Below are 24,252 nucleotides of genomic sequence, written 5' to 3'. Positions count from 1 at the left end.
CGCAGCATGAATCGTTGGAGCAGGAAGGAGGCCACATCGCTCGCTGTAGCCGCGGGGAGAGCGGCAGTTTCGGCGTATCGTGTGAGGTGGTCTACAGCAACAATGGCCCAGCGGTTACCGGCCGACGTTAGTAGAAGTGGCCCATACAAATCGATGCCAACGCGCCCAAACGGCCTGGCAAGGTAAGGTAGAGGTTGCAGACCTACCGGCGACAGTTGCGTTGAAGTTTTGCGGCGCTGACATTCTATGCAGGAGCGAACGAATTTCTGCACATAGCGGTACATGCCGCGCCAAAACTACCGTTCGCGAATGCGCTTGTAAGTCTTCGATACGCCGGAGTGCGCACATTGCGGATCAGTATGAAAGAATTCGCATATGTCAGAGCACAGACTGCGGGGTATGACAAGTAGCCACTGGCGGCCGTCACCGCTGTAATTGCGTCGGTGGAGAAGGTCGTCGCGAACGGAGAAATGGTGGGCTTGACGACGCAACGCGCGAGTGGATGTAGTGGATGTATCAGTCAGCAAGTCTATCAGTGAGGCAATCCATTGATCCTTGCGTTGTTCAGTAGCAACGGCATGAATGCTAATGGAAGAAACGGCAAGGTGAGACGCTGAGTCGTGGGCATTGTCATCAGGCAAGGGAGAGCGCGACAGGGCGTCGGCGTCAGCATGTTGCCTTCCGTTGTGGTACAGCACGCGGATGTCGTAGTCTTGCAGGCGAAGTGCCCACCGGGCGAGACGGCCTGAGGGATCTTTCAATGATGACAACCAGCATAGTGCGTGATGGTCGGTGACTACATCAAATGGGCGACCATATAAATAAGGTCGGAACTTGTTAAGGGCCCAGACGATTGCCAGACATTCTTTCTCAGTGACGGTGTAATTAGTCTCGGCTTTTGTAAGCGTACGGCTTGCATACGCCACGACATATTACGGGAACCCTGGTTTGCGCTGCGCAAGGACAGCGCCGAGACCGACACCACTGGCATCCGTGTGTACCTCTGTAGGGGCAGTAGGGTCGTAGTGGCGGAGTATGGGAGGCGACGTCAGTAAACGACGGAGCATTGTGAATGCTTCGTCACACTGTGATGACCATGAATGGAGAGGCCCGTTACTACCGAGGAGCTTTGTCAGCGGCGATACGATAGACGCGAAGTTTCGGATGAAGCGCCGAAAATAGGAACACAGTCGTATGAAACTGCGCAGTTCCTTGACGGATGTCGGCTTGGGGAACTCGGTGACGGCCCGAAGCTTGGCTGGATCGGGGAGAATTCCGTCCTTGGACACGACGTAGCCGAGTATTGTCAACTGCTGAGCTGCAAATCGGCACTACTTTAAGTTCAGTTGCAGACTGGCGTCACTCAGACGCGTTAAAACATGCCGCAGGCGTTGAAGGTGCGTGGAGAAGTCCGGAGCGAAAACGACGACGTCATCGAGTTAGCACAGGCACGTGTTCCATTTCAGGTCGCGCAGAACGGTATCCATCATGCGCTCAAATGTGGCAGGCGCATTGCACAGCCCAAACGGCATGACGTTGAATTCGTACAAGCCGTCGGGAGTGACGAAAGCAGTCTTCGGTCGAGCGTCCTCAGCCATAGGTACTTGCCAGTACCCTGAGCGCAAATCTAGAGATGAAAAGAATTCGGCTCCTTGCAGGCTGTCAATCGCGTCATCCACACGCGGTAGTGGGTACACGTCCTTACGAGTGATCTTGTTGAGACGTCGGTAGTCCACACAGAACCGCACCGAACCGTCCTTCTTCGCGACGAGAACGACAGGAGACGCCCAGGGGCTGTTAGAGGGTCGAATAACATCGCGGCGTAGCATGTCGTCCACTTGCTCGTTGATTACACGGCGTTCTGTGGGAGATACGCGATATGGACGTTGCCGTAGTGGTGGTTGTGCGCCTGTGTTAATGCGATGCGTAACAGTGGATGTGCGGCCGAGAGAAGGTTGAGATACATCGAAAGAAGAGCGGAATTCTTCCAACAGGGCCAGAAGCTGGGAGCGCTGTACCGGCGTGAGGTTGTCGGCAATGGAAGGACCAAATACATCAGCGGTTGATGAAACAGATGTAGAAACAGCACTAAGCGTATTGGAACTTCGGCAGTGCGTGTCATCAGGTTGATCCATGACTTGTGCGTCTTCGATGGGTTCCACGCTGCCGAGACATTCCCCTCGCACCAACGTAACACTGTACGGGGATGAGTTCAGAACAAAAATAGTGGTGCTGCCGCGAGTTACTTGCACGGTCGCGAAAGGAACCAGCAAACTTTTTCTGGTGAAAACACGGTGAGATGGTGAGAGGAGTGCAGCGGTGTCTGAAAGACTTGCACAGTAGACCGACACCGCCGCGGACGAGTTTGCAGGCACTTTCGTGTCGTCCCTGACGAGTAACTTGCTTGCAGTAGATGGCCTGTCGGCCGGCGTCAAAGAAGGGAATGGTGTCAGCTCTATTTCTGCTGGTGCGCAATGAATGACGGCGTCGTGGCGGGAGAGAAAATCCCATCCTAGGATGACGTCGTGAGAGCATGAAGGAATTATGATGAATTCGACGGCATACATCACGTCCTGAATCATGAGGCAGGCTGTACACATCGCTGTAGGGTGAATGCTTTGGGCGCTGGCTGTACGGAGGGAGAGCCCGGAAAGTGGCGTGGTCACTTTGCGCAGTAATCGGCTAAGCTTTGCGTCCATCACGGATACGGTGGCTCCAGTATCTACAAGGGCAGATGCACGAACACCATCCACAAGCACGTCTATCACGTTCGATGGTCTTTCCTGAGGGCTTCCGCAGTTCGACAGCGTCGCAGCCCTTGCCTCGTGGACTGCGACGACTAGTTTTCCTGGTCACCCTCTAGTGGACGTGGCCGCATCGGCGACAGTGAGCGACGTCGTGGAGAATGTGAGCGGCGGGTAGATGGAGCGGGGCGGGACGACGGTGATGTAGGTGGCGGTTGGTCATAAAAGCGGCTCGATTGGCTGGGAAAATTGGAGGCGACCTGCGGTCGCTGCACACGATTGCAGTAGCGTGCTACGTGACCGACGCAACCACAAGCAAAGCAGATTGGGCGATTGTCCGCAGTGCGCCATCGGTTCGCGGGTCCCATCCATGTCGAAGAACGCGATGGGCGAGCCGGCTGCTGATATAACTGCATAGTGGGCGGCGCACGGGGCACGTGGATGATGTCGGTAAATGTAGGCGGCACAGTTTCTCCGAAGGCCTGGGTTCTGGCGATGGTATCGGTGTAACCAAGAGGGCCAGTCACAGGAATCTGTGGGGGTGGCCTGGCGACAACTTGGGCGTAACTGAGTGGTGTAGATACTGGAGGCGGCTGGTGATATTCTGGAACGACCTCCGCGATTTCCTGCTGAATGGCTCAGCGGAGGGGAGGCAGAAGTGTGCTTGACGACTGTTCAGCACGTTGCGGGAAAGCAAAGGCCAGCAAAGAGACCTGGCGGGCAACTTTCTCACGCACGAATGACTTGATTTCAGCAAGCAAGGCGGTGTGGTCCGGAAGTGTTGACAAGGCCGAGAGATCAGCGTCACGTGAGGGTGGTCGACGGGACATCGAGCGCTGCCGTCGCAGCTCGTCGTAACTTTGGCAAAGTGTAATGATCTCTGCCACAGTGAGAGGGTTCTTGGCTAGGAGCATGGTGAAAGCATCGTCGGCGATGCCTTTTAGAACATGGGTAATTCTGTCGGCCTCTCACATGCTCGCGTCCACTTTCTCTCACAAGTCAAGGATGTCCATTATGTAGCTTGTGAAAGACTCACCGGTCTGCTGTGCTCGTTCACGTAACCTCTGTTCGGCTTGAAGCTTACGAACGGCAGGACGGCCGAACACGTCGACGACGGCGGTTTTAAAAGCGGACCAAGTGGGGAAATCGGATGCGTGGTTGTTGTACCACATGCCGGCCACACCCGCGAGGTAGAAAACCAGGTTGCCGAGTTTACCTGCCTCGTCCCAATGATTGGGGACGCTGACGCGTTCGTACATAGCAAGCCAGTCCTCGACGTCGGTGCCATCCGCGCCGGTGAAGACAGGAGGGTCGCGGATGCGGGGAACACCGGAACATGGCGTCGGCGCAGGAGGAAGCGTTTGCTGTGCGGCGTCTTGGTGCATGGTAGAAGGCACGGTGCGGGATCGAAGCTCCAGGGGCATCAAATGCAAACCGAAGGTGTTAGAAGGGCACAGCACTCTCCACCAAATTGTTGAGACGTTTATTGGCGGACACTTGTCGACGATGCTTGACAGCGACAGTCAATGCGGGTACCGACTCTCTGCACGAGCTGCTCTTCCTCTTGCTAAAAAGGGCAACCCACTAGAAGGCGCTGGAGAGGACGACCCACTGTTCGAAGGCTTCACCACAATATATATATATATATATATATATATATATATATATATATATATATATATATATATATATATATATATATATATATATATATATATATATATATATATATATATATATATATATATATATATATATATATGGGAAACAAGTGTATACTTAAGGGCTCGTTTTTGCGTGTTTTACACACTATTATTGAGCTCTAACCGACAATAATGACAAGAAAAGTATAGGGGAAGATAATAGACCGAATTATTATGAAAATATGAAGAAAGAAAAGCGCTGGAAAAGATAACTTGCTCCCCTATACTTTCCTTGGCATCATTGTTTGTTAGACCTCGTTAATATTGCGTAAAACACGGAAAAAAGAGCCCTTAAGTATACACTTCTTTCTTAATTCATTATCGAGTGTCTCGCACTGGCAGACTTAGTCCCTTTAAGTAGTATACGAGGGACTATTGGTCAGCTGCCTGCTCTGAATAAGGTCACGTGCTACGTGGTGCCAAACAGGCTCCAAAGAGTATGCCACACTCGCCGCCATGGCTACTCGTGGCGCTCACTGAAACGCCCATCTTTAAATCCACATATCAACCCAATAAAGTGGCTGGGGGGATAGCTACCGTGGTAGCTCAGTGGTAGAGCATCGAAAGCGTCCTTCAAGCGGAGCAGGTGCGGATCCTTCCCATGGCAATTTATCTTTTCACCCACTTTTGCTTTCTTCACACGTTTTATATATATATATATATATATATATATATATATATATATATATATATATATATATATATATATATATATATATATATATATATATATGAAAGTAGATGCGCTTTCACATAACAACTGTTTATTGTGCCGACGTTTCGACAGGAACCCTTCTTTTTCAAGGCATACAGGGTTCCTGTCGAAACGTCGGCACAATAAACAGTTGTTATGTGAAAGCGCATCTACTTTCATATTTATAACCTTGCGGCAACCGAAGTTATTCTTCTGCATATATATATATATATATATATATATATATATATATATCTAGTTATAAACTTTGAGAATAGTGCAGTATAGGAAACAAAACGATAAAATATTTATTTAATCCTAACAGTCTCGGCTGGTGGACCAGCCTTCTTCGGAGGATGTAAGTGAAATGATACAAATTCCCGTAGCAGAGGGTCACCCTCACAGTTTAAAGAACCTCAAAAAAAAGAGACAAACGGGCGAACGAGGTAGCAACAGACAACAAGAAGCAGAAGAAGGAGAGGAACTAGAAAGGAGCGACGAAGAGCTGCCGGAAACGAGCGGGTAATTCTGGCATTGTTACTGGGTATAGGTAAGACGCGCCGCCAGCGGAGGCGACCAAGAAAAACGGAAAAATGTGGAACATGTTGCCGCTTACTCGCATCCCACACATGGATCGAGTTTAAGTTCACGTGGTTCGGCGGCTGGCCCGTGGCATCGGGCCACACACACACACACACACACACACAAGAAGCATACGACCCACTCCAGCTTTCGGAATATAATGGCCATGTTGGAAAGCTAATGTGCCCTCCCCCCCTCCCTCCACCTGCCCTCTCTTACAGAAAAATGTACAACCAGTCATACTGAAAATAAATGAATGGGTATTCTTGCAAAGGATGAAAACGTAAACGTATATATATATATATATATATATATATATATATATATATATATATATATATATATATATATATATATATATATATATATATATATATATATTTATATATATATATATATATATATATATATATATATATATATATATATATATGTGTGTGTGTGTGTGTGTGCGAGCGTGCGTGCGTGCGTGCGTGTGCGTGTGTGTGTGTGTGTGTGTGTGTATGTGTGTGTGTGCGTGTGTGTGAAGAAGTTTTCAATGGGCTAAACGTACTTGTGAAGAGAAGAAACACAGCTTAGCGGTTCTCTTAATTTTATTACCAACGGTTTCCACCTGTGGACCGGTATTTGTCAGGGTTTGCGAACCAGTATATATATTGAAATACAACGGTTCAGCTGACGCCTTATTCAAGCAACAGCAAGATGGCGCCGATGATGAAGAGAAACGAAATGAAGACTGATGATGGTTATTGGCAGATGAGGAAGATGACGTCCAATGAATTCTTACACTAATTTCCCCCGTCTAAGGAAGTGGCCCGGCTGGCCGCGAATTACGCTGTGGAACGCACATGATAGGGCGCGAGACGTGAAACGTGCACAATCTCTGTCCCGTGGCAACGTTGGTCAGTGGGGACATGAACAGGTGTGACACAGTAGTTTACCGGTGAGGTCTGTTCGACAACTTTGTAGGGGCCAAGATAGTGTGACTCAAGCTTCTCGCATAAACCACGTGTCCGCGCAGGAGTCCACAGAAGTAAATCGTTGCCAGGGTGGTAGAGAACGACGCGGTGAGTGGCATCGTAACGAAGTTTGCGATCTTCTCAACTAGCTTCGGTGTTTACACGGGCAAGACGACGGCATCGAGCAACACGGGACAGAAACTGGTTGCAAACGAATGGTGAAGAGTTGACGGGGCCAGAAAAGAAAGAAACGTCGAGTGGTGATGTCGGTTGGCGTTTGTATACTAGGAAAAATGGAGAATAGCCTGTGGTTTGTTGAACTGACGTATTATATGCATATGTGACAAAGGGAAGTATGTCATCCCAATTGCGATGATCCGGTCGGATATACATGGACAACATATCACACAGCGTGCGATGAAATCTTTGAGTTAAGCCATAGGTTTGTCGGTGATAGCTAGATGTTGTTTTATGAACTGTTTTGATGGCTGAAGAACTTAACTGAGCATGCTTGAAAGAAATGCCTTGCCTTGGTCGCTCAAAAAAACACGAGGGGCTCCATGACGTAGGCAAATAGCATTCAAGAAGTAGATACTTCCGAAGCAGTTCCTGAGGTGATCGAGGCCGTCTCAGCGTACCGGGTCAAGTGATCAACCGCGGTGACGATCATCCATCTCTTGCCGTCTGATGTATTTGAAGGGGCCCGAAGAGGTATATTCTGACGACAGAGAACGGCTCTGATGGACATGGAAGTGGTTGTAGGGTCCCGACTGGAGCAGTAGTGGGCCGCTTGCGGTGTTGGCAAAGTATGCACGAGGCAATATATTTAGCTACCGTCGTGGAAAGACCTGGCCAGAAGAATCAACTGCGGATGCGCTCGTACGTTTTGTAGTAACCCAAGTGTACTGACGTCGGGTCGTCGTGGGAAGCACGCAAAACTTCAGTGCGTATTGCGCATCGTACGGCGGGAACACATCAGTGGCCTTCCGGGTGGAAAATATATCGATATAGCACATCGTCCTCCAATCTGAATAGTCGGAGTTGTTGCCGGAGCCTGGCATTTGGGCTAGAATCATCCGCGCTGGCCGGATGCCCCAGCTCCCCAGGGAGGATACGAAGATCGGGATTCGGCCCCGTGGAGGCCTCAATATTGTCAAGACCGGCTGCACCGTGGTGGCTGATGCAATCCTGGCAGCCACAAGCATCTGCGCCGAAGATTTGCGGGGCGACACGCTATGCCCCAACGTGCAGCAGAATATTATGGTTGTCAGCACACCTAGAAGGGAAAATGCCAACCACTACGTCAAAGTTCGGCAGATCGTCGTCATGAGCCGAACATACGAGGTCAGTGCCTACGAGGCCGCCCCTCATTCCACGTGCAAGGGCGTGATCCGAGGTATTCCACTCGTAGACGGCCCGAATTATATTGACAACAAGATCGTAAATGAAAAAAATCCGCTCGCCCAGGCAGCCAAGCGCATAGGCAGCACCGGTACGGTAATCGTCGCCTTCGATGGTCATAGAGTCCCACAAACTTTGTACGCTACGGCCCCACCCTTGTGCAATGTTCGCTTTATCGCAAGAAAATAGACATTTGCTACGCTTGTGGTCGGCTCGGTCACCGTGCTGATGTGTGTCCCAACCCAGGCGACGTCGTATGTCGGGGCTGTGGGGCTTCAAATCCTGACGCACAACACAAGTGTACCCCCATGTGCAGGCTGTGTGGTGGGCAACACCTCACGGCTGACAAGGACTGTAGGCAAAGATTCCAGATCCCGTATGTCGTGCGACGATGGCGCTGGGAAAAGTCTTGTGCCACCAATCAAGGCCAAGCCACGGCACCACCATCACCCCCCACGGATGGGCAGGACTTCCAGCAGTCACGTGGTTCCGGGGGCCGTTCCAGGCGACGCTCTCGGTCCCATTCCAGGGGCCGTTCCCGGTCCAGGAGCCGCTCCCGGTCCCGAGGAGGAGCCCGGCGCTACAAGTCTGGGAGCCGCTCTAGGTCTCGATCCAGGTCTACCGTGCGTCAACAGCAGCCTAGCGGGGTGTCAGCGAGAAGCAAGAAGTCGGGTTCTATAACCTGGGCCGACACGGTACGAGGAGGGACAGCTGAGGTACTGTCGGGGTCACTCCCAGAGCATGCGGAGAGTGCGCGCGAGATTTCCCAGCTGAAACGCGAGAACGCAGCGATGAAGGAAACCATAAACAGGCTTATGTCCGAAATTGCTGAGATTAAGAACGCGAGAAACCCACCACCGCAACCCGCCGCCGCATGCGTCGCCGATACAATGCCCCTGCCCATGGAGGTGCACAGCACTAAAGCCGGCGACAGCAGCAGTGAGGGTCAAAGTGCTCCCAAGAAGAGGGCCGTCGCCTATGAACAGGAAGGTGTAGCGATTCGAGTCAAGTCTGAGCTTCGAGACACGCTATCCGCGCTCAGTGAAAGCATCAATAAGCTCGGGGAGAATTTCGCCCAACTGCAGATCACCCTGGCCGCGCAAAACGACCGAGTATCCAAGGTAGAGTCGTTTCTCAAAGGCGTAGTGAAACCAGCTCTGACCTCAACCGCCGTCATACAACCCCAGCCCGGAGCTATGGGCCCCATCGTCCACGCTATTCTTAGCCAATTTGAGGGCAGCACCAGCCCACAAAAGCACCAAGATGGCCAAGCCAAGTGAGACGTTTCTTATTTGGCAATAGAACTGCAGGGGCTTTCCTAGTAAAAAGGCGTCCTTGCAGCAGTACATTCGATGCTCTCGCGAAAAACCCCTCGTCATTCTGCTTCAGGAAACATTAACTCCAAACGTCACATTGACTGGTTACAAGCCCGTCTCGCGTTATTCTGATGGCGGGGGCGTCTGCACCTTGGTCAGTAACAAGCTCACACACATCTCTCACGACCTCAAAATGGCCACCAGCAGCGCCGAATATGTCATGACCGAGATTCTGCCGCGCAGCTCGGACCGAAGCAGCATCTTTTTTCTCAACGTGTACAGTAGCCCTAAGGACCGACGGCAGCGCTTCAGGACCCTCATAAAGAAGGCCGTCAACTTGGCAGGTCCCAACCCCCTGGTTGCGGCGGGCGATTTTAATCCTCCGCACCACACTTGGGGCTACCCGTACAATACCAGCAAGGAAGCCGAACTGTGGCAGAACGCGACGGACATGGACCTGACTCTAATCACCGAAAAGGCCTTTCCAACTCAGTTGGGCACCTCATCCTGCAGAGACTCCACTACCAACTTGACCTTCATCAAGAATCTCCCCGATGTACAGTGGGCCAACTCAAACATTGACTTAGGTAGCGACCATCACGTCCTGGTGACCCAGTTCTTAGTGGTCCGAAAGAGGGCACGGCAGTTTTCATGGACAAACTGGGACCAGTTTCGCAAAGTCCGCAACGAACGACCCCTACCTGAAACCAGGCAAAGCCTACAGGAGTGGATTAGCCAGCTCAGAGAGGACGTCATAAATACCACGAAGAATATTAGTACTGACCTTCCGGTTGAAAAAATGGATAGCCGCCTTGCCCACCTGCTCGAGGCCAAGCAGTCACTTCTCGCCCGCTGGAAAGGCCGGCGCCTCAATCGCAGGTTGCGCAAGAAAATCTCCGACCTAAACGCGACAGTGCTCCTCGATGGTCTTCATCGAGGAGCACTGTCGCGTCCTCTCCAAGCAGCAGTGGGACGAGGTGTGCAACTCGGTAGATGGCCCGATGCGTAATGGCAAGACATGGAACCTGCTCAAGCACCTGCTCAGCGAGACTAACACCAAAACTAACCAGCGGAAAGTACTAGCGCGATCCATGCACGAAGTCAAGCAGTCCTCTTCAGAAGAGGAGGTTTTGAAGCAGCTGGTGCAAAAGTACCTCCCTGTCGACTCGAACCCCGCAACAACGTACCCCGAGTACTCAGGACCGGCCAACACTGAACTGGACGCCGAGATATGCCACGAAGAGGTTCGGCAGGCGCTTTACGGGCTCAATGGGAGGTCTGCCGCGGGCCCCGACGGCATAACTGATAAGACCCTGCGCAACCTGGACGACCGGTCAATCGACTACCTCACCGAGGTCATCAACGAGGCATGGAAGAGCGGCGAGGTCCCTGACCCGTGGAAGGTCGCACGCACTGTGCTCATTCTTAAGCCGGAAAGGTCACCCAACTTGGACAACATGCGCTCCATTTCGCTCACATCCTGCGTGGGAAAGGTAGCCGAGCATGTTGTCCTCAATAGGTTGACTCGGTACCTGGAAGACAATGGGCTCTACCCGTACACCATGATTGGTTTTCGGGCCAAGCTTTCGACGCAAGACGCTATGAAGCTGCTCAAGCACCAAGTCATCGACTGCAACACTCGAGACATGCGGGCCATTCTCGGCCTCGACTTAGAGAGAGCCTTCGACAATGTTACTCACTCTTTCGTGTTGTGGTCGATTGCTGAGCTCGGCCTTGGAGTCAGATTCTACAAATATGTCAAATCGTTCTTGACCCGTAGGAGAGCCACCCTCAGTGTGGCAGACCTTGTCTCCGAGGAGATAGAGCTGGGATCGCGCGGCACGCCACAGGGGTCAGTGATATCGCCCGCCCTGTTCAATCTTGTCAAGGTCGGGTTGTCCAAGAGGCTCTCATGTATTGATAGCATTAACCACACAATTTACGCGGACGATATTACCATTTGGTGCACAGGTGGCAGCGACGAGCAAGTCGAGCGCTCCCTGCAGGAGGCCATAGACACCACGGAAGATTACCTCCGTCCCACAGGCCTGAGGTGTTCCCCAAGCAAGTCGGAGCTCCTCCTTTACCAACCCACTAGGCGAGGGCTCAAGCCCAAAAACTGGCAGCCGATCTCGAAGAGTGATATCAAGCTCTACACCGGAGATGGCAGCGCAATACCCAGAGTCGACTCTATTCGGGTCCTCGGCATGACCATCGAGTCCAATGGTTCCAACGGCAAGACTATACTCAAGCTCGCCACCAAGACGGATAACGCGGTTCGGCTGGTTCGGCGGGTGGCCAACCGCTACCAAGGCCTCAAGGAAGACAACCTAATCCGCCCTGTCAATGCCTTTGTGCTCTGCCACTTTTCATATGTCGCGGCCATGCACAATTGGCAGCGTGCCAAGCGTGACAAGATCAACGTCTTGCTCAGAAAGATTACCAAGCGGGCCCTCGGTATCCCGATCAGGACGCGCACCGAGCGCCTGCTCCAGCCTGGAGTACACAATACGTTGGAGGAGATTGCCGAAGCGCAGGAGCGGGCCCAGCTCGCGCGCCTTTCGAGCTCCCAAACCGGCAGACATATACTCCGAGAGCTCGGTCACTCTCCAGCTGAAGTGGACGAGAAGATGAGACAGGTGCCCCGTGAGATTCGTGACCTCATCACCGTGGCACCGATACCGAGGAATGTCCATCCCGAGCACAATCGTGGTAGGCGACGGGCTAGAGCTGCCACTCTTCTCAAGCAGATTCACAATGAGGAGCACGGCGTCAGCTTTGTCGACGCGGCAGCGTACCGTGGGAGCCGCGCCTTCTCCGCAGTCGTCGTCGACTCCAAACAACAAATCACCAACTGCGCATCAGTTCACACTGACGATCCGACGATTGCCGAGCAAGTGGCCATCGCCCTGGCCATCCTGGAAGGTGAAAGGGAGGTCATCTATAGTGACTATATGTCAGCTATTCGCGCTTTCGAGCGCGGTGTAATCTCCAAGAAAGCCCTGCGCGTGCTCCAAAGTGGTAGCCGCGACGGCATCAAGCACCACGTACTGATTTGGTTTCCTGCACATGTTGGACAGGTCCAAGGTGCTCCCCCCAACCTCAACGATTCTGCCCACGAGGCCGCGCGCGCACTAACCGACCGCGCTGGTTCCGGGCAACGATTCGGGTCTAACGGAGTTGCGGAAAACAGGGACGCGCCTGTCACGTACAACGAAATAACAAAATAATTTTACCTCGCGCGGAGACTATATCCACTCCCTCATCCAAATCTTAATAGGCCACCGGCCCATACACTCAGACTACTGCAGACCGACACGTACCCTAACCTGAGATCCCTTCACGCTATTTATCCTGACGTGTTCCCCAATGACGCTTGCCCCGCATGTGGGGATGTATCCACGCTGGCGCACATGCTCTGGGAGTGCAAGGCAATGTACACTAACCCCAACACTACATTGGTCAGGTGGGAGGCGGCCCTACGCAGCTCCCTCCTGGCCGACCAACTTTAGGCCGTCCAGCAGGCCCGCGGAGCCGCCGATAGGCTCGGCCTAACGGTCCCAACGTGGGAGTCGCCCGCTGCGCGCTGACGCGCCCTGCAGGACCTCAATAAAGTTTCGCAACCAACCAAAGAAGCGGCCAGCCTGGCTGCGAATTACGCTGTGGAACGCACATGATAGGGCTTGAGACGCGAAACGCGCACAATCTCTGTCCCGCGGCAGCGTTGGTCAGTGGAGACATGAACAGGTGTGACAAGGTAGTTCATTGGTGAGGTCTGTTCGACAACTTTGTAGGGGCCAAGATAGCTTGACTCAAGCTTCTCGCATAAGCCAGGCATTTGCGCAGGAGTGCACAGAAGTACATCGTCGCCAGGGCGGTAGAGAACGACGCGGTGAGTAGCATCGTAACGATGTTTGCGGTCTTCTTGGCTAGCTTCGGTGTTTACACGGGCAAGACGACGGCATCGAGCAACACGGGACAGAAACTGGTTGCAAACGAATGGTGAAGAGTTGACGGGGCCAGAAAAGAAAGAAACGTCGAGTGGTGATGTCGGTTGGCGTTTGTATACTAGGAAAAATGGAGAATAGCCTGTGGTTTGTTGAACTGACGTATTAGATGCATACGTGACAAAGGGAAGTATGGCATCCCAATTGCGATGGTCTGGTCGGATATACATGGACAGCATGTCAAACAGTGTGCGATGAAATCTTTCCGTTAAGCCATTGGATTTCCGGTGATAGCTAGATGTTGTTTTATGATCTGTTTTTGATGCTTGAAGAACTTGACTAAGCGTGCTCGAAAGAAATGCCTTGCCCCAGTTGGTCAAAAGAACAAGAGGGGCTCCCTGACGTACGTAAATAGCATTCAAGAAGAAAGTTGCTACTTCCGAAGCAGTTCCTGAAGTGATCGAGGCCGTCTCAGCGTACCGGGTCTTGTGATCAACGGTGGTGACGATCCATCTCTTGCCATCTGATGTAGTTGGGAGGGGCCCGAAGAGGTCAATTCCGACGACAGACAACGGCTCTGATGGACAAGGAATTGGTTGTAGGGTCCCGACTGGAGCAGTAGTGGGCCGTATGTGGTGTTGGCAAAGTGCACACGAGGCAATATATTTAGCTACCGTCGTGAAAAGACCTGGCCAGAAGAATCGTCTGTGGATGCGCTCGTATGTTTGTAGTAACCCAAGTGTCCTGACGTCGGGTCGTCGTGGGAAGCGCGCAGAACTTCAGTGCGTATTGCGCGTGGTACGACGGGATCCCATCAGTGGTCTTCTGGGTTGAAAATGTATCGATATAGCACATCGTCCTCCAACTTGAATAGTCGGAGTTGTTTCCAGAGCCTGGCATTAGGGGAAGATGAAGCGCCGGTAAGCCGACCGATGATGTCAGTGCAATAGGACTCGGCTCACTGGTGAGTAGTAAGTACTGACGGACGGGTGGATGAAGGTAGAGAAGAAATGGCTGATATCGACGAGGCGTCCTCCGTATAGCCAATTTGACGAGGGTATTTGATGTCAGCCGAAAACTGCGGCAAAGGGAATCGTGACAAAGCGTCGGAGTGGCGAAGGGGAGCGTGTCGGGATGCACGTGTATTGTTGGTCGTGTTGGAAATGCGCACAGGAGACGGTGATCAGTGGTTTGAACGACTGTCGGCATAACGGTAGTAGCCTCGAGCACATGTGTCGTCTCGTTCAAAAGCGGCATAACCACGACGTTCATCTTGCTGCCGACGTCGAGAGACCCGGTAAATGTGTCCTCGAATTCCACAGTAGTAGCAAATAGGCCGTGGGGCCCGCCAGGAAGAATGGAAGGTTGGGTTCGGTGGACGGGTGACTAGAGGTGCGAGATGTTCATGATCAGGCACAGGTGGCGGTACTAGCGACGGCGAGGGTTGCATTGAAGCGATCTGTGCATACGAAGCGGGTTGGGGGCATGGTGGAGCACGGTGGGTGCTTTGAAACGCTGACATTTCTTCCCTAATAATACCACGCAGATTGCTAGAGGCGGGTTGAGCGGGAACGCTGTTAGAAGGGGTTAAACTATAGGCTTGCAATTCCTCAAGAATCATGGCTCGAATGATGGATCGGAGCTCCATACTGTTTGCCAGGGGGTTCTCACAGAAACCGGGTCGCAGGCGGATTGACTGCAAGGTATCAAGCCGCTGGCATACAGAGACGACGTCGGAAACCGTCGAAGGGTTGTGCGCGACGAGGGCGCGGAAAGCAGTAGGTCCGATAGCCTTCAGAAGGTGCCGGACACGATCACCTTCAGGCATGGTGTCGTCGATACGGCGGCAAAGTCCTCCGGCGGCAAAGCACATCCTCAATATAGGAAGTGTAGGACTCACCGCAATGTTGAACGCGTTCTGCCAGTTTCTTGCGAGCAACTTCTGAACTGACGGTTGGTGTGCCGAAAATGCGTTGGAGCTGGTCTTTGAAGGAAGACCAATCGCGGAAGTCGCTCTCATGATTTAGAAACCACGTCTTGGCAACCTGAGAGACGTAAAACTGGACGCGTGCCAATTTCGATGCCTCGTTCCATTTGTTATAGACACCTATGCGGTCATAGTTGTCGAGCCAGTCTTCTACAACTTCGCCAGGCAGACCGGAGAACATTGGAAGCTCCCGAGGGGGGTTGTTGACCGGGCTAGGGTTGGCGGCTGTTGGTTGCGCCGGCGGGTGGTTCGGTTGGGCTTGCTCTTGCGCCATGGTGCTCTGCTGGCGTAAGCGACGTCCCGAATGGAGCTCCAGGAGATGGCTTTTGATGGAGAGAGGTCGAAGAGATCGGGAAGCTCCTTCCACCACTTGAAATACAACGGTTCAGCTGACGCTTTATTCAAGCAACAGCAAGATGACGCCGATGATGAAGAGAAACGAAATGAAGACTGATGATAGTTATTCACAGATGAGGAAGATGACGTCCAATGAATTCTTACTTTATATATATATATATATATATATATATATATATATATATATATATATATATATATATATATATATATATATATATATATATATATATATATATATATATATATATATATATATATATATATATAGGTGAGCGACACATAACATTACCCTCCGGCGGTAAAGGCCCCGACTCAGTGCACCCGGAGAAGAAGGTAGTGAAAGTGGTACCTATACATGTACGTTGGGGGAGTCCGGTGTGTAACAAGGCTTCAGACGGACAACGCTAACGATGTCAGTGTAGGGTTGCGTGGACGACGACGAATACAATTGTTCGATTTTATACGTGACTTCGGTCACTTGGTGGTGCACACGGCATGGTCCGAAGTACGGGAATAGTAGCTTCTCATAAAACCCAATATGGCGTGCTGGAGACCACAGGAGGACAAGGGGTCCTGGAGGGAAGTGTATGTTTCAGCGACGACTGTCGTATCAAGATTTTCAGCCTGCTTTCGAGTCAGTTCGCCGAATGCACGCAAGTTGACGTGCATGGTTGGCGCGAACTGTAGGTTCTTGAGCGTATTCAGTAAGTGGGTGCGTCGAAAGAGTCATCATCGTGTACATAAAAAGCGTTGCATTTCAGCTCATTAAAATATGAAAGGTGCATTGCCAGCCGTCTCGTACCGCGATGTATTTTAGGCGAGCGTGGCAAAAGGCAACGCTGCATCCTAATCTTGGTGATCGGCAGACACGTACGTTGCCAGCATGTCGGTAATGGCTCGGTTCGTCCGCTCGGTTAAGCCACTTGTCTGCATATGGCAGGCCGTGGTTAGCTTATGTCTGGTCAAGCAAGACATTAAAATATTATTAATGACCGAGATAAAAACTGCCTTCCATGGCCCGTCAGAAGCTGCTGCGGTGCTCCGTGCTGAAGGATGATGTTGTGGCGCATGAAGAGCGCTACGTCATTCACGCGACTGGTGGGGAGTGCGCGAGTAATTTCAATGCTTGTGGCATAGTTTGTGGCAACGGTGATCTATCGATTCCCCGAGATTGATGTGGGGAATGAACCAAGCAAGTCAAGACCGATACGATGAAACGGTTCATATGGTACGTCAAGTGATTGAAGACAGCCGGCAGGTGGGAGTGTTGACTTCTTTCGACGCTGACAAAGATCGCACAAGGTCACGTAACGATGCACTGGCTTATACATTCCTGGCCAGTATGATCAACGCTTTGCACGGTCGTAGATGTGTGAAACGCCGAGGTCTCCGCCATCTGCACGTCATGAAGCTGGAACAGAACAATCGGACGAAAATGTGCGCGAATCTCAAGAGTTCAGCACCATCGGGTATCAGACTGCGACGAAGCAAAGTGCCATCATTTAGCACAAGGACACGAAGGGATGAATCGGGAGCTGTAGGGTTTAAGTGGTCGATAATGTTACGAAGACTAGGGTCACGTCGTTTCTCAGCGTAAATGTTGAACAGGTCAGTTACAGCAAGCACAGGCGGAATGGTATCGTTCACCGAAGAGCCTGGCGAGTCGACTGGATAGCGGGACAAGCAGTCAGTGTCTTGATGCAAGCGGCCAGACCTTTAGACAACAGTGAACGTGTACTCTTGAAGTCGTAGTGCCCAACGGCCAAGTCGACCAGCCGGGTCTTTGAGTGAAGATTGCCAGCATAAGGCGTGGTGATGACTTACCACGGTAAAGGGTCTGTCGTAAAGACAGGGATGAAATTCCCGACAGTCCAAACAAGAGCAAGGCTCTCTTTGTTGGTTATAGAATAGTTCCGCTCAGCTGCGGAGAGGAGGCTGCTGGCGTAAGCAATGACGCAGTCGTGGCCACGTTGATTTTGACCAAGGAGAATGCCGATACCATGACCACTGGAATCGGTGCGAACTTCGGTAGGCGCAGAGTCGTCGAAATGGGTCAACATATGGGGTGACGTGTGTCGGTTGACGAGATTAAAAAAAGCCGACGCTTGGTCAGGTTCTTAAGAAAAAGGAACGTCCTTCTTACAAAGACATGTGAGGGGCAGCGCAAGGACGGCGAAATCTTTAACAAAGAGAAAAAATACGAGCACAGGCCGAAGAACGAGCGGACGTTCTTGGAAGAACGTGGAATAGGGAAGTTGGGGACAACGCATATTTTTGATAGATTAGGTAGTATACCCGCAGCGCCAACCAGGCGATTTCTCGGCGGCCAAAGCGCCATCTTGAAGAGTTGAGTTGAAGACTGGTGGTGCGAAAGACTTTCGAAATATTGATTGATTGATATGTGAGGTTCAACGTCCCAAAACCACCATATGATTATGAGAGACGCTGTAGTGAAGGGCTCCGAAAACTTCGACCACCTGGGGTTCTTTAACGTGCACCCAAATCTGAGCACACGGGCCTACAACATCTCCGCCTTCATCGGAAATGCAGCCGCCGCAGCCGGGATCAAACCCGCGACCTGCGGGTCAGCAGCCGGGTACCTTAGCCACTAGACCGCCGCGGCGGGGCGACTTGCAAAATAGCCGACAAGCGTTGCAGGTGACTGGTGAACGTCGGAAAGAAAACGACGATATCGTCCAGGTAACAGAAGCATATGAATCACTTGAAACTGCTCAGTAGCGAGTCCACTATGTGCTCAAATGTTGCTCGCACATTGGACAACCCAAAGGGCATGGCTTTAAACTCGTATAGACCACTGGGTGTAATAAAGGCGGTCTTCTCCCGATCATTTTTATCAACAGCTATTTGCCAATAGCCTCAACGAAGGTTGATAGAGGAAAAGTACCGTGCTCCATGGAGGGTATCAAGAGCGTCGTCTATTCGCGGCAAAGGGTAGAGGTCTTTTTGGTGATTTTGTTGAGGAGCCGGTAGTCTACGCAGAAGCGCCAGGTGTTATCTTTCTTTTTTAGAAGTGCCACGGGTGACGCCTAAGGGCTCGAAGATGGCTCGATGTTGTCCTTAGCATGCACCTTATCAACTTTCGTTTTAATGGCTTTGCGCTTAGTCGCTGAGACATGGCCAGGGCATCGATGAATAGGTCTTGCGTCCGCGGTGTCAATTAGATGGGTGACCAGAGATTTTTGTCCACATTTTGGTGAAGCGAAATCAAAAACTTCGTCATATGACGCCAAGAAAAGGTGAAGGTTTAGTCTTTTAGAAGGGTTCAGGTCCGAGGCAATCATGTTGTCGAACGCGTCATCAGGTGTCTGGCTAGCAGCAGACTGCCTGGAGGCGGCTGTAGGTTATCAATGGCTCGGGCAACAGGGTCGTTTGCGCCTAAAGGTGATACTGTGTCCAGCATGCTGCAGTTGTGCGCAGCGTCCAAGCAGTTGTGCGCAGCGTCCAAAGTTCAGAACAGGTATGCAAGAGTTGTTCGCAGAAAGTCCCAAGAGAGTGAGGCAGAGCTACTCGTCGCGTCAGAACAACGTCCAAAGAAGAGTGATCAAGTAGTGGTGCTGCTACTGAAGCTGCTGCTTGCTTGCTTGCTCGTGTCTTTTTTCATCGTTTTTCCTTCGCTACAATTCTTACATTTTTTGTTGATTTCATTAGAACATGCCATAGGCGAACGCGAGGAATAACGACTTCAAAAGGAATGCACACAGAACAGTCATGCGTCTCACTGTTCTGTGTTTGAAATAGGGTTATAACCGCTGTAATAACGATCCGATGTCTTTTTTGCAGGCTAACAGTGAAGCGCCTGGCAATTAACCAGAGGCCCCGATGGCGCAGTCCAATGCATCCAATGCGAAGAGCGGGTTGTAATAAATATGTTGGCAAAATAGCCCTGGTTGTCTTCCTAATTATATCCACACTTCATTTCCAACAGACACTTAAGGTTTTCACAAAGATGTGCTACGCGCAATTTAGTAAATTTAGCACAACCTTCGACACAACGACGCTTCATCATCATCATCACCATCACCACCAGCATCATCTTCAGCCTGACTACGTCCACTGCAGGACAAAGGCCTCTCCCATATTCCGCCAGTTAACGTGGTCCTGTGCTTGCTGCTGCCAATTTATACCCGCAAACTTCCTAATCTCATCTGCCCACCTAATCTTCTGTCTCCCCCTAACCCGCTTGCCTTCTCTGGGAATCCAGTTAGTTACCCTTAATGACCACTGTTTAAACTGTATACGCGCTACATGCCCTGAAACGACGCTTATATTTATCAAATATAACTTGATGTGCACACATATTCTCTACCTAACGAATGCGAGTGACGATAAGTATTAGTGGTGTTACTTAGTGGTGTTACCGATTTGTGGATTCAGAGTGAATAACGAACTCTGCACCGGAGCAGCCCACTCCGGCAGAGGGCAGTCGAATGCTTATTAGAACGCACGCGCTCCCGCTGGAACAAATGACAGGTACGAAACAAAACACTCATTTTTGTATGAGTGGGCTCGCTGGGCACAGCGACGCTACACTAGCAAAGAAGAAGAACGGCTATTTGGGCTATTTGGGCTAGTTGGTTGGAATTCATAATAATAAGGGCTGCAGCGCGTAGCGCTGACTACCAACTGAATTTTCTTATTCGCAGCACACATGATAATATATACAACACGCAATCTATTACCAGCAAACGTGAGCAACGTGACATATTCTGGGGAAGGCTCTGATAAAAAGAAGATACAATGATAAAATGGCTAACCCTTATCTAAAAGCGCGAACTCTGTCATGCAAGGCCACCGAAGGTTGGCTCACGCAACCGTCACCATGTTTTCTAATAAAATACGCCTCAGCTATTTCACGAGTTACATTGTCCATGTGGCGTACCAGCACACTCACGCCCGGAAATCGAGGCTGGCACCCGCAGCTTTTACAGTGCAGAATGATGTTGGAACTAATTCCTTTGCACACATCATTCATATGTTCTCCTAACCTTTTATTAATGCACTGCCCAGTTTGGCTTATATATCAACGACCGCACGTTAAAGGAAGCATGTAAACAACACCAACTGCGCAAACTACAAATTTATTTATGTGTTTAACGGCGCATGTCCTACTTTTTTTGGGGATTCCACTGTGGCGCTCATCCATCATCCTGCAAATCTGGCTTACTTTGCACGGGGCTGATAAAACTACATCCACACCATATCTCGAGCCTACCTTCTTCAAACCATGAGATATATTGTGGAAGTATGGGATGACTGCAACTCTTTTTCGCTCTTTATTTCCTCTTGCCTTCTCTTGTTTTAAAATTCAGTTGGTAGTCAGCGCTCGTGTTCTCCTTTTTGCTTTCCTTGCCTCGCCTTTCGTTTCACTTTTCTTCTAGCACCTTCGTGCTCGTGCTGCAGCCCTTATTATCATGTACACTAGCAAAACACGAGCGCTGATAGTACCACACGAGGCTCGACCGACTCGACCGGCGTCCCCTGGTGGCTCGCCCATAGCTGGCAGCCTTGTAGGGCACAGGTCGCTTTCGACTCCGGGTACTTGTAGTAGTTATAAAAACTATTGTACCAGAGGGAATCAGGGTCAAGGTAGGTGGGTTTCCCAGTCCAGGACCCCACTGTCCTTCGCGGCTCGCAGGGCCTGATCGAGACGAGCAGCTTGTCTCTATCGATCCTTGCTTGCAAGCCAGACCTCCCAGTGCCTCTTAAATAGGTTTCTCCCTAACAAGGGTGAATTAATTTAGGGTGGCCTGAGTCTATACGTGCACGTTATCTGCGGAAGAGATGGCCGCTCCCAACACCACGGACATGTGTCTAGGTACGGCGTTGGGGGGATTTCGTTGAGAATCAATAGATTAAGATAGGTGTTTCTTTGTAACCGGCGCCAGTCTCTAGCCTGCCTGATATCAAGTTTGGGGTCCGGGCCGAACCCACCGCTTTTCGCCGAGTAAGAGTATACTGACGTGGGCGCCAATACATGCAGATCGGATTACATCTGGCTTTGCTTATCCGTCCTCAGGAGCCAGGGTTTTCCAACCATCGGCACAAAATCGCAAAACCATCGCAACAGGCAAGTCACCACCTTTCATCTGGCACCAACGGCAAATTTGGCACCATCTGGCAAATCGGTGGCCGACGCGTTCTGTGATGCGTTCTGCAACGTGCCTCGCAACGAAGAGAACTGGGCAGGGCACCAATTCGCGGAGATTACCTCCATCAATTCTGACTCACGAGACCAACTAGACTGCATGGATTCTGACGAATTTGTGCCCGTCGACAACGTCGAACCCTGCGGCTCCACCCCGGTCCGAGTGGTGTTGCCGAAGCAGCCCACTATTCATATTTACGGTCGTCCGCGCCTCACGCTTCAGACCAGCCCTACTTCACCAACACGAGCACAAACATGGAACCAGCCGGCCCCGCCAGTCATGTCTTCTCGTAGAGAACCACAAGGTGATCTTCTGTATAAAAGGAGGCATATCCCTGCAACGAGAAGCAGTAATACCCTTGCACGATGCTATACAAATTACTCTCTGAGCCCCTTTTGCCTCTCAGTGAGTGAATACGAGTAAGCGAGGAGCAGAACATCACCTTAATCAGGACCTCAGACCTAAACCTTGCGGAACAGCTGTGCCATGTGCAGACGCTCAAGCTCAGCAGCAGATCGTACTTAATCTCCGCTTACGTGGTGCAGAGGAGTAATCACAGGAGTCCTCCTTATAACCACACAGGATGCCCTCATGAACGACATCGTCACTTATCCTCAAAGTATCACTATTATCCTAAGCCGACCATAGGTGCCATTCAGTGAAGCTTTCCAGTCTGACAACAGTGCCAGATTACATAGCCTAGCGGATAAAGAAGCAACTTTGCGATGGTTTCGGTGAAAAGTGAACACGACGCGTGCATGTCGCGCCTTGCATCTGTCGGAGAATTGGGATACAAGAAGGACGCGCGCACGCGTCTATTTTCTGCATGCCCCTATCGACCAGTGTCAGAGACTTTGAGATGGGGCAGTGTGAGCAACGCAGCTTCCTCTGGTCAGTGTGCGGAATGGAGCACGCCTCTACACTTCCAGCGAAAGCGTGTGCCCCAATACGCTTACTTCCAAAGCATGGAAGTTCGGTGCAGACCTTTCTGACCAGTCACCGAAGTGTGCCACTGCTGCCTTAGAACTGGCTACCAACATGACATCTGCCCATATTCACTGGAACAGCGGTGCGGAAATCGCGGCATGCTTAACCCTGGCAAACAACGTGATGGTTGCGTCCTGCGCTGTCTAAAGTGAGGCTCCAATGAACATCTCACTATCGACATGGGGTGCCCGGCCCGACAGACAAGACCTGGGCCTTGTGTGCTGAGAGATACGCCAGCTCCTAGACAAGCCCAGTGACCCTTTATTGAGGCAACTTTCTGAACAGCTCATACCAAACAACCAACCTCGCAGCAGTCCCCAAACGCCCGCAGCCAAGGCCATGGTAGGAGGGCCGAATCCAAGTGCTCAAAAACCACGAGGTATGAAAAGCAGACCTCGCAACCTATTCAACCCCAAGCACATCCACCCATCTGTGATGCAGGGTTACGGTTTAATAAATTGTTGCTCGGAGGGAAAGCCTCGGAGCTAAGAAATGACGAAGCAGTTTAGGGTGTGAAAAAAAGTAGAAACTTGAGGCCTAATTAACAAAAAAAGATGCAGTTGCGATGTACAGACACCGAGTCTAAGCAGACAGGCTGAAACTTATCCTAAAAGCTGTCCAGCTAGAATGTTTATGAAAATCAACAGTCACCGGTGGCGTTGATGGTGGCGGTGGGTTGAGGCGGCGGACGCTGGCGATATCTCACCAGGTGGAGTCACGCGCTGACCAGCACGGCGACGCTTGGCGGAAGACGAGGTAGCCCTTGCCTTAGCAAGAACTACGGCCGCTTGCCGATGCTGGCTCGTGTCGAAGAGATGATCACCACGCGGAAGGTTCCGCCCTCCACGGGTGGTTCGGGATTGGAGTTGAAGCCCCGACAGCTGGGACGTGACCTTGAACAGTCACGGCAAGAATGAACACCTGGGACGTGACCTTGAATTGTCATGACCGAAACTCTGGAAGGCCGCGTACCTCCAAGTACACCATGGGCAGCTGGAGCGTCCTAGCCTGCCCTGACTTCACGTGGTCGGGTCCGGAACCCGTCGCCGCAGTCGCGCGACACCCAGGATCTGCACTCCAGCCAGCTCGATCTCGTTCTGCCCTCGGCTGGTCTTCCCCTTCTTCCCTCTCGTGCATTGGCAGCGCGATCTTTCGCGCAAACTTCCTCTTCTTTCTGGCGGGCCGCAGTTTCATGCGTGACGTTTCGCGCCAACGTCATCGTCTTTCCACCACTCAATCGAGAAGCACTGCTGCCGTCGTCTCCGGGCACGTTGTACATAACACCACGGTGCCACCACACTTCACAAACACCACCACGTCACTATACTACACCACCAGGCACCTGCGCATACCTACAGGAACCGAAACCACCCGCAACCTTCTTCGCAATGCAGTGCGAGAAGCT

The 24,252-nt window shown here is 51.4% G+C and overlaps 1 protein-coding gene across 3 annotated transcripts in view; it reads left to right on the top strand.

Moving 5' to 3' along the window:
- LOC119167590 (uncharacterized) overlaps window positions 1-24,252 on the top strand; it is a 190,976-nt gene that overhangs the window by 105,953 nt on the left and 60,771 nt on the right. The window contains exon 5 of one of the 3 annotated variants that reach the window (XM_075866080.1): window positions 19,495-19,594. The exons of the other annotated variants lie outside the window; for them this stretch is intronic. Within the exon in view, the coding sequence (XP_075722195.1) occupies window positions 19,495-19,499 (5 nt within the window). The 3' untranslated portion in view covers window positions 19,500-19,594. Of the gene's footprint in view, window positions 1-19,494; window positions 19,595-24,252 lie in introns of those variants that run through there. 3 annotated transcript variants of the gene reach the window in all.

Source organism: Rhipicephalus microplus, chromosome 6, assembly GCF_043290135.1.
Source record: "Rhipicephalus microplus isolate Deutch F79 chromosome 6, USDA_Rmic, whole genome shotgun sequence".
NCBI classification, from domain to species: domain Eukaryota; kingdom Metazoa; phylum Arthropoda; class Arachnida; order Ixodida; family Ixodidae; genus Rhipicephalus; species Rhipicephalus microplus.
This window is presented reverse-complemented; position numbering and strand designations above follow the sequence as displayed.